The sequence below is a fragment of the Eretmochelys imbricata genome, chromosome 14 (assembly GCF_965152235.1).
Source record: "Eretmochelys imbricata isolate rEreImb1 chromosome 14, rEreImb1.hap1, whole genome shotgun sequence".
In the NCBI taxonomy this organism is placed as follows: domain Eukaryota; kingdom Metazoa; phylum Chordata; order Testudines; family Cheloniidae; genus Eretmochelys; species Eretmochelys imbricata.
Window position 1 is genome coordinate 31,408,900 of NC_135585.1, and position 10,023 is coordinate 31,418,922.

The 10,023-nt window shown below is 49.3% G+C and overlaps 1 protein-coding gene across 1 annotated transcript; it reads right to left on the minus strand.

The window, feature by feature from the left end:
* Positions 1-6,776: 6,776 nt before the first annotated feature.
* LOC144275011 (butyrophilin subfamily 1 member A1-like) lies at positions 6,777-9,670 on the minus strand. Its single transcript, XM_077834088.1, has 2 exons — positions 9,658-9,670; positions 6,777-7,852 (listed from the first exon to the last, which is right to left on the minus strand). Exons 1-2 carry the CDS (start codon positions 9,668-9,670, stop codon positions 7,335-7,337), a joined length of 531 nt encoding a protein of 176 aa, XP_077690214.1. The 3' UTR covers positions 6,777-7,334.
* Positions 9,671-10,023: the final 353 nt, after the last annotated feature.

Genomic DNA, 10,023 nt, shown 5'->3' on the forward strand with positions numbered 1-10,023 from the left:
CTTTTTTCTTTTATTGGGGTATTGGTTTTCATAACTATTCGTCCCCATAATGAGTGGCACTGGTAGTGATACTGGGAAACTGGAGTGTCTAAGGGAATTGCTTGTATGACTTATGGTTAGCCAGTGGGGTGAAACCAAAGTCCTCTTTGTCTGGCTGGTTTGGTGTGCCTTAGAAGTGGAGAAACCCCAACCTTGGGCTGTAATTCCCCTGCTTGAAGCAATTTGTCCTGAATTGATAATCTCAGAAGTGTCACACCAAAGGCAGCATCTTTACACCTTATATTTTTTAATTTGTTGCTGTTCAGTAAATTGTATTTGCTATGAAATGTATATAATGATCAGTGGGTCAGGGAAGTGTCCAGAGTGGAGAGAATACCTCAGAGTGGGGACACTCTAGCCTTTGTCCTAAGTGACAATGGCAAGATTGTGGGTCAAGCCCCCCAAGAATCCTTGACCCAGTGATGTTGGGGGTTATGAGGACTCTGCCACACAGGAGAGTGGAAGAGGAGCCCTTGAGGTTAGGCAGGCTTCTGTGTAAAGGGACTAGGAGTGAGGACTCAGATCCTTTCTCAAGTCAATTCCATTGGGGTAGAGTATAAGCCAGGAAAGTTCCCCACAATAGTGGGACCATTCCCCCGCTTACACTAGGGTGGAGTGGGATGGGGGGCTGCAGCAGTAGGAAGTGACGAGCCCAGATCACAAGAGGAAGACTTGGGGGAGGGGTATATAATGGAGGGGGGGAAGGCCACAAGTAGGAAGAGCACCTTGCAGAAATGAAAGAGAAGAGACCCCAGTATATGGAGGTGGAGCTCTGAGAAGTGGATGGGGAGATCCCAGGGAAGGGTTGAGTGGGCAGAAGGGAGGGATCCAGGAACAGAGAAAGCTGAAGTCAGGGAAGGGAGGAATGGTGTTAGGAGAGGTGTGAACAGTGGTAGGCAATGTGTCCATTCACAGACCCAAGTGTCCATGGTAAAAATTTTGAGGTCCGTGATAATTTTTCAAAAAACGTTAAATGACTGAACGACATAACCCCCCCTCCCCAAGTGTCCATCACTAAGTACAGTAATTTTGCAAAGAGTCCATCGCATAACATGGTGGTGCCGATCCCTGGGTGTGGGTGCCCCCTGCACTCTCTGTTTTTGGGGAGCCACTGAGCACATGTGGCTCTCAGAATCCTCAGTACAGACTGAACTGATCAAGGTCCCATCTGTGCCCTTAGCTGCACTGCCTCACAGGGCATCTGTGGGACTCTGCAAGACTTGAGGGGAAGGGGAACGTTTATCAGAACTTTATTCTACTGCAAACCATGCCACGGTGTTAGCTGTGCTGGGGCGGTTCTGTTCAGTAACCGGATACCTGGGCAGGCAGTTTGATTTTGTATACAGGCCCACAGTGGGAGAGTGGGGGTGAGTGTGGAGTTGGATAGAAAATAGATCCTGGGAGTGATGGTGAAAAAGTAGCACTCATTGAACGTCTTCAGGGAACCCGGGAACTTGGGTTCACTGATTGTTACACCAACTGGCCCAGAAAGCCTGCTGCTGTGTACCCCGAGGAGCCGGAAGAGGCCTGAAGGCCACAGGTACCAACCCCCGGGGAAGCAGGAAGTAGCCCAGGGGCAGCCCCAGGGGCTGTGGCTCAGTCGGCGTGTTGCGGCTGGATCCCCACCGACTCAGGGGCAGCCGATCCTGCCCCTGCCAGGGCCCTGGGGTGGGACATGGTGGAGCAGGGTGGGGCCACGTCCCCCTGCCACCCCACCCTGGGTGGCTAACTCCCTACACTTTTCTGAGAAGCTCCTACTCTGGAGAAGGAGCATCCTTTACCAGTCACCTTTGCAGACTGTTTGTTTGCTGGCCGCCTGAGACTCCTCAAACCCAGGCCCCAGCCCACCTGCAGACTGTTTGTTTGCTGGCTGCCTGAGCCCCACCCAGGCTAAAGCCAGCCCTGAGATTGTTTGTTGCTGGCTGCCTGAGCCTCCTCAAGCCCGGGGCCCAGTTCAGTTATAGACCCTGTTTAAGGGCTGGCAGCTTGAGCCTCCCAAGCCCAGGCTAAAGCTGGCCTGTGACTGTTGGTCGCTCAGCCCTATTGTGGGCTCTTGACTGTGCTGCGGACTCTGGTCCTGGCCAGACAGGACTGGACTGAGTGGCCTCCCTCACCATGGGAGAGCGAGGGACCATTACAGTGTGCCATCTATCGCCCTGCTGCTGTTAGGGAATCCCAATGCCACAAAGCCATCCACTATTTCATGCACATTGCCAAGAGTCAGAGTCCTTCATAGCAGGATGCGATTAATGGTCCTGCAAACTTGCATTCATGTGGCCCCAGTGGTGGACTTCCCAGCTCCCAACTAATTCATGCCCAACCAGTAACAGTCTAGAGTCTCCATCTTCCACAGAGTGATCACCATGTGCTTCTCCACCCAGAGGGCAACTTTCATTTTGGTGTCCTTGTGCTTCAGTGCTGGGGCAAGCTCTGCACACAGTTCCATGAAGATGACTTTCCACACAAGAGCGGCAGGGATCATAGGCCAGGAGAGGCTAAGCCTCCCAAAACTGCTGATCCACCACACGTGAACAGCGACACTTGTGCCATGGCCACGCCTGTACTCCGCCCTGAGGTCCCACTCTTCCCTCTGAGGCCTGCCCTCACTCCACCCCTTCCTGGCTCTGCTCTGCCCATTCCCCTGAGGTCCCCACCACATACTGCTCACTGAGTAGGAGGAGAGGAGTGAATGGTGACAGCAAGCAGTGGGAAGAGGGTTTCAGTGGGGAGGTGGCCGAACAGCTCCACCCCTTCCCCCTAGGCCTCCTCTGCCCTCTGCTTGCTCCTCTCCTCCTCAGCAGACAAGAGGAGTGACGGTGAGGGGCAGGCGAGGGGGCCAAGTGGTAGCAAGCCATGGGGTGGAGCATGGGCAAGGCGTGGAGAGGGGCAGGGTGTGGGGCAGAGTGGGGGTGGGGCAGGGCAGAGCTTGGGCAGGGCCACCAGAGGAAGGGGCGGGACAGGGGGATAGATTCCCCTAGGGGAAGCTTCACCAACTGGCCATATTTCCACATCCAAAAGTTCTGCAGCCACTGCCTATCATCCCAATCCTACATAATATGATCCCACCACTCAGTGCTTGTTTCCCGAGCCCAGAAGTGACGATCCACCATATGCAGCTGCTCCATGAATGCCAAAAGTAATCTTGTGTTGTTCCTTTCCATGGCACACAGCAGGACAGGGAACTCTGATTCCCGTCCAGATTGGGAGTCCATGATATGCTGCATGATCATCCATGATGTGTTTATAACAGGGACCACAACGGTAGAGAGCAGGGCAGGATCCATCCTTTCAGAGAGAGATGGCAGGCACACAGTAAACAGGGACCATTGAAAAATGCCATGAAACACAGTTGGAAGCCCATGGAATGATAGGGTGGGAAAAACTGCATCATGGGACATTGAGCCTGCACTCATGACACGCTGCGATCCACTCTGTGTTCCCACAACGCCTAGCTGCAGAAGGTGCTGAGTAGCACAGTGGGATAGCCACGCACAGTGCACTGCTCTCACTGTTGAGCACTAAGTGTGGACGCGCTCTGCCGACGGAAGAAGCATTCTGTGAACATGCACAAGTGATGTAATTATACTGGTTTTTGATTGTTGGCATAACTTCAGTCAACAGCATTGTACCCAGTTGAACTAAGTATATCTGCAGTAGCATGTCTAGTCACTGCTCCTTTCCCACCACAGTTGAGTTTCAATTCCTAGTCCCAGGTGGCTGCTCCCCAGACACTATCAGGTCTCCTCAGTCTGTTCCCAGATCGCCATCTTGCAGCTGGAACAGACAAGTGTCCTGAGAGCCTAGGGGATTGGACGTATCTGTTTATCCCACACACTGTGCAGTGCAGGAGCCCTGTAACCAGCTCCCCTCATGCATGCTGCCCACAGCCATTGGACTTCAACCCTGACCTCGGGAAAATCTCTCTCTAAAGCTGAGATGAAAGTTCTGATTCCACTAGCCATTGAGTCGTTGGCCTCTGTTGCTGAGACCGATGACAAAGGGAACCAGTCAGTGCAGGCCCAGCTAGTTATATCTGTGTATGATGGTGACACCTGCCCCACTAGGGACCAGGCTGAGATTCCAGCACCTTCCACAGTGGCCCGTGACCTGCCACCAGATGAACTTTCAGCCACTGAGAGGGGTTTAGCATTTGATCCTTTGTGTTCCTTTGTCACTATTGTCAGTTCCTGACCTACTGGCTGATTGCTCAGCTCTGTACTGCAATGCCATCTCATTCCATTTTCTTAGGGTCAGAGACAGTTTTTCCTCACTGTTGGTTGATGAGGTGTCCTTTGTTTCCTTATAGCTGGAGGCAGTCTTTTTTTCTTGTACTCCAAGAAGAGGAAGATAGGCAGGGCAGCTGGGGAGAGGAAAGAGCAGGAGAATGGAAGATTTGAAATAATAAAAGAAGGGGATACAGTAGAAAGAAAGAAGCAAGGCAAAGGGTGAAGGTGAAATCAAGTGAGAGGAAAGAAAAGGAATAGCTGGAAGGAGAAAAGAAAAGGCAGAAACCTTCAGGTTAGAAACTTTACAGTTTTTATATACTCCCATCCTGTTACTGCACAAAGTCCAGGCTGCACCATCCTGGATCATTGGCTCCCAGGGTATGTCTCTTTAAATCTGCTCCTGCACAATGCCAGAGGGACCAGGTTCTCAGGACAGCTGTCTGGGGATTCCAGCTGAGTAACAACAAGCCTGTGGCAGGAGGGGACCTGCCTAATTGCTGCTCCATTACTGGCTCTGGAGAGTGAAATTCTTTCCACTCTGCAGAGAGATCCCAGGGTATTTCTAAGCACAGCCAAAAATCTCCAAGTGGAAGCTGCTTCCAAGGATCTGGTGTCTACAGACTGTGAGCACCATTTGAGCTGAGCCTGAATCACCAAGTCCTGGGGAGAGGAATCAGAACAAGACTTCTCCCATCATCATTGCAATGACACTGCTGGGCAAAGGAACTTCTGGCCAAACCAGCACCAGGAGCTGGCACAGTGTGGCATCTGAGCCATGCCCTTTATCTGACCATGCCCCTGCTACCAGCTCCAGGCGGGGCCTGGAGTAATAGGAGCCCTGAGGGAAGAACTCATGTTTACAAAAGCAAGTAGAGCCAGAAGGGAGAGTGTGTGAGTCAAGGGCGAGATTTCAAACTGCTCTGTGAGAAGAATCAGATCCCAACTGTGAGATGTGTGACAGATCCAAGCAGCACAGAGCTCACACTACAGTTCCCATAGAGGAGGCTGCCCAGAGTAATGTGGTAGGAAAACATTGTCCAGTGTAACATTTCCTAGCTGTTGTCGATTTCTCTGTAAGATCCCAGCACCTCTGACCTTCTTGCTCCTCTGTCGGACTTCATCTTTCTAAGCTGTCTACCCATAACCATTAAATAAATAAAGTATGTGTTGGCCTTTCTCTGTATGCACTGTACAGCCCAGAGTGAGAGCAGGGCACCACTGGGTGACACAGGAATCCTGATCTGTTGCAGGAACACCACTACGGTGTGCCCCTGAGAGTTAAACTGTAACCCAGGAGCCTCAAACCTTTTGGGTGGGGTCTGGGAAAGGGCACGTTTAAGCATGAGGCAGGCTGAGGTGTCAGCACTGCACCCAGAGAGTCTAGGCAGTCAGACACTGGGTCCCCATTCTCAAGAGGAGGTATTAGACAATAGGTCTTCACCCCAAGAGTGTGCTAGGAGATTAGAGTACAGGCTGGACTCTGTTCAGGCTCTGTAACCGTGAAATACCCCACGAGCCAGAGCAGCAGATTCCCCTCCCAGCTGTCCTATGGGGTGGCTCACTGTCATCTGTGCCACCCGCACACCAAGCAGAAAGGCAAGCTGAGAGTGCCAATAGGCACAGCATGCAAATCACCTGAGCAGAGGAATGAACTCCTTGTCCCTGAGCTCAAAGAACACTGCCTATTTCCTCAAATCAGTACATGGTGCCATGGGTGTTCTTGACAAAGGAGTTTCTGAGGAAACATTTGCTCACATAGATACCAGAACTTTGGCAGCTCACTACATTCTGAGATATTCCTAAACTGGTCTTTCATGCCATTGAAAAGCTGATCTCAGGGGCAGTCCAATGGGACACATTTTTGGACGGTCAGAAATCTAGATTTGTTTCAGGTAATCACAGGGTTAGGAGGGACCAAAAGGGTCATCCACGCTAACTCCCTGCCAAGATTCAGGAGCTGTTGTGTCTAAACCATCCAAGACAGACGGCTATCCAGCCTCCTTTTGAAAACCTCCAGTGAAGGAGCTTCCACAACTTTCCTAGACACTGTTCCATTGTCCTACTGTTCTTACAGTTAGCAAGTTTTTCTTGAGCTTTAATTTAAATCTGCTACACCTAATTCTAAAACAAAGTGTTATAAAAATCTGAAAATGATAAAAGCAGAGTATTTGGGGGTATGTTTTGGGAACCCCTTGACCAAATAACCCCAAAATAGCCTCACAAGCTCTATTTCAGACTCTTTTAAAGAGTACCATGTTTAGAAGGAAGATATATATCCACATGGGTTTCAATGCACTTCCAAGTTCATAAGCAGGTCATTTTATGGAGGGTGGCAGCTCTACAGCCCCTTGATTAAACCAGTCAACTTGCCCCCCCATAGAGTGTACCCCACCTTACTCTTAACTTGTGTTTTGGTCAGTGGCGAATCAAACCCTCTGCACCTCCTCGCTCCCTCAAAAGAGTGGAAAACACCAAGCAGAAAAAAGCTTTATATTTATTAAAAAGGTTCAGTTAACAAAAAAATGAGGGCTTCAATCACTTAGGGAGTGATTATGTAAGGTCAGAACAGAGAAAAAGTGCAACATTTGCAGAAATCACTTTTCCAAGGCATTAAAATGGCTCCACTTTTCATGAACCAGTGAATTAAATAGATGGATTACGTAATGAATGACACCATCACGTTCAGTAGCATCTCCCAGTCCCTCTGTCACCCTGGCTCATGTCTCTCCTTGTCACTTTCTTTCACTTTCATTCTCCCACTCTCTGAGCTCCTATCTGACAGTCTCTGACCCCTACAGTCAGCTACACTCCTCAAGGATCACACAGGCCAGTGACAAACAGGTTGCACAATTCTTGGAGCAATGCGGTTGGTTTCTCCATTTCAGTAGCATCTTGGTCTTTATACTTTAACAATTCAGAGGCCCCATCAAGCCTTATGGGTCATACAAACTGATTGTACGGTAGAAGGCTTTCAGGAAGACAAGCGTTCTCCAGGGTCATAGAAATTAGGGTGTCTGAGGCTAGAGAAGTTGATTTCAGGGTCTTTAGAAGGGATGTTTTCCCCAAGTGTCAGGGACACAGTCTGAGCTGTGATTGTTCACTCTGAACCCAAAGCCAGGGGTGGATTCTCTCCCCACTGAAGGAAGCCGGTGGGAAAGTGAAGATTGGGGCATCATTATCAGCATCCAGAAATGTCACCAGCCCCTGTTCATAGTCCAGACAAACCCGGATCCTCCTGGGGACCCAGCTCAGGGGCAGAGGAGTTTTAGGGGAGGTGAGAGTCTGGAACTCACCCCACCACTGCTCCATAGACCAGATCCCCCACTCAGGGTTAAAGCAGAACAATCCCTTCCTCCTCACAGACTCTCTGGCAACCCCCACAGCCCAGATTATTTCACCTCCCACCTCCACCTCCCAGTAGTATCTCCCAGATGTGAATCCCTCACAGCCCAGCACGCACTCCAGGGTATCAAATCTCTTGGGATTGTTGGGCAGCCTGTGCCATTTGTCTCCCCGTCTGACACTTTTCTGACCCTCAGAGAGGAGGAGTTGGGGATGAGCCGTGTCTGGATCCAGAGTCACATTCACTGAGGAGAGAGGGAAGCAGAGTATTAGAGCCAGAGATCAGCCCTGAGGTGAGTGGCCTGTCCACTCATTCCTATGAATTTAATATATATAATGTGTATGGATATCTATGAAAATCCCAGGGTCAGAGTTAAGGGTGTTTGGATGATAGTGAGAATGTTTCCGTTCATTGCTGTGGGCATGAACTCAGCATTAAGGTTGGGGTTGGATTGTTTGTCCGACTTCAACTTGGGCACGTCTTAGTAATGTTTTTATTTTTAGGACTGGTTGTGTCATGGTCAGCAATGGCTTAGCTACAAGTTCAAGAAAACATTTTCATGGGAATTTTCTCGTAACTGAAAAATAATCTCCACCTTGAAATCTCACCCTGTCTGTGTGATCCTAGAGTATTCTCTTTTTTTTCCTCCAGTTCAACTGGCAGAGTGTCTACAGGGAGAAAAGATAAAATCAGTGAGATTTTATGTTGTGATATTTATAACAACATCCCCACTCTTAATTCACATGACTGTGTTTTAATTGTGGCAGAGAAACAGACAGAGAGGGACAGAGACACACACAGGTCTTTAATACAAACGAGTCTGAAACCTTCCATTTTCTCTTTCATTCAGGCATCTCACAGCAATGGAATCAATATCCATTAAGTCTCTCAACCATCCTAGGAGGTATAATCTCTAAGAGTTGTTTACTGTTCTCTCATCCTCCCTCTCCAACCCTTGGTTGATTTGTCTCATTCTCCTATTGCATTTTGTCATGACCTAGACCCAGATCCTGTAAGGACTTTAGCGTGACTATAATTTTATCTACTTTGGGCCCTTTGCCATTAATAGAATGTTAAGGGTTTGCAGGATCAGGGCCCTGAGCTGTAAGCTCTTTGGGTCTGTTTGCTCAGCATCTGTACAGAGCTCAGAACAATGTGGTCCTTGTTGTCCATTGACTGAAATACAAACAACAACAAAAACATTGTATAGATTTGGAAATTAAGGCTGGAAGAGGTTTGGCTCAATGGGCCAGATTCATGCCTGCACTGGCAAAGGGATAGAAGGGGACAGTTTTTGATCTCCCTATTCATAGTATCATCGAATCATAGAATATCAGGGTTGGAAGGAACCTCAGGAGGTCATCTAGTCTAACCCTCTGCCCAGAGCAGAGCCAATCCCCAACTAAATCATCCCAGCCAGGGCTTTGTCAAGCCTGACCTTAAAAACTTCTAAGGAAGGAGATTCTACCACCTCCCTAGGTAACGCATTCCAGTGTTTCACCACCCTCCTAGTGAAAAAGTTTTTCCTAATATCCAACATAAACCTCCCCCACTGCAACTTGAGACCATTACTCCTCGTTCTGTCATCTGCTACCACTGAGAATAGTCTAGAGCCATCCTCTTTGGATCCACCTCTCAGGTAGTTGAAGGCTGCTATCAAATCCTCCCTCATTCTTCTCTTCCGCAAACTAAACAATCCCAGTTCCCTCAGCCTCTCCTCATAACTCATGTGTTCCAGTCCCCTAATCATTTTTCTTGCCCTCCGCTGGATGTTTTCCAATTTATCCACATCCTTCTTGTAATGTGGGGCCCAAAACTGGACACAGTACTCCAGATGAGGCCTCACCAATGTCAAATAGAGGGGAACAATCACATCCCTTGATCTGCTGGCAATGCCCCTATTCAACGGTTACAGAGGCCAGTATAGGCCTGGCACATGATAGAGAAGTCCTGAGGTCCTGGCACAGTTGCACCCTTGTGCCAGTGGCCTCCTGTGATATTTCCCAGATGTACCCAGGGTTGTGAGCACTTCACTGCCACGTGTCTTACCATGAGAAGCCATATCTGCGCCTGCCTTGGGCCAGCTCCCAATTCCATTGGCCATAGGCAACACAAGCACTGCCCTCTAGGCCCCGCAGGCCCTGCAGTCTCACTTCACGTTAGTGATTGACTCATTCCAACCCTCAAACCCTGCAAGCATCTCCCTGGAGCGTCCGTCCCCTGGTTCACCGGACACTCGTAGTGCTCACGGATTCGCTGCTTCTAAAGAAACAGTGCACACCAGTTTAGCCGTTACACTTCAGGTCACTGTGCTGCTTGACACAAGGCACTTAGCTATTTTTATATTGAAAACAAGCACCCTATACTTTTATTTAACAAAGAATCAAGATTCAAGTCATAGCAAGTAGTATTGGA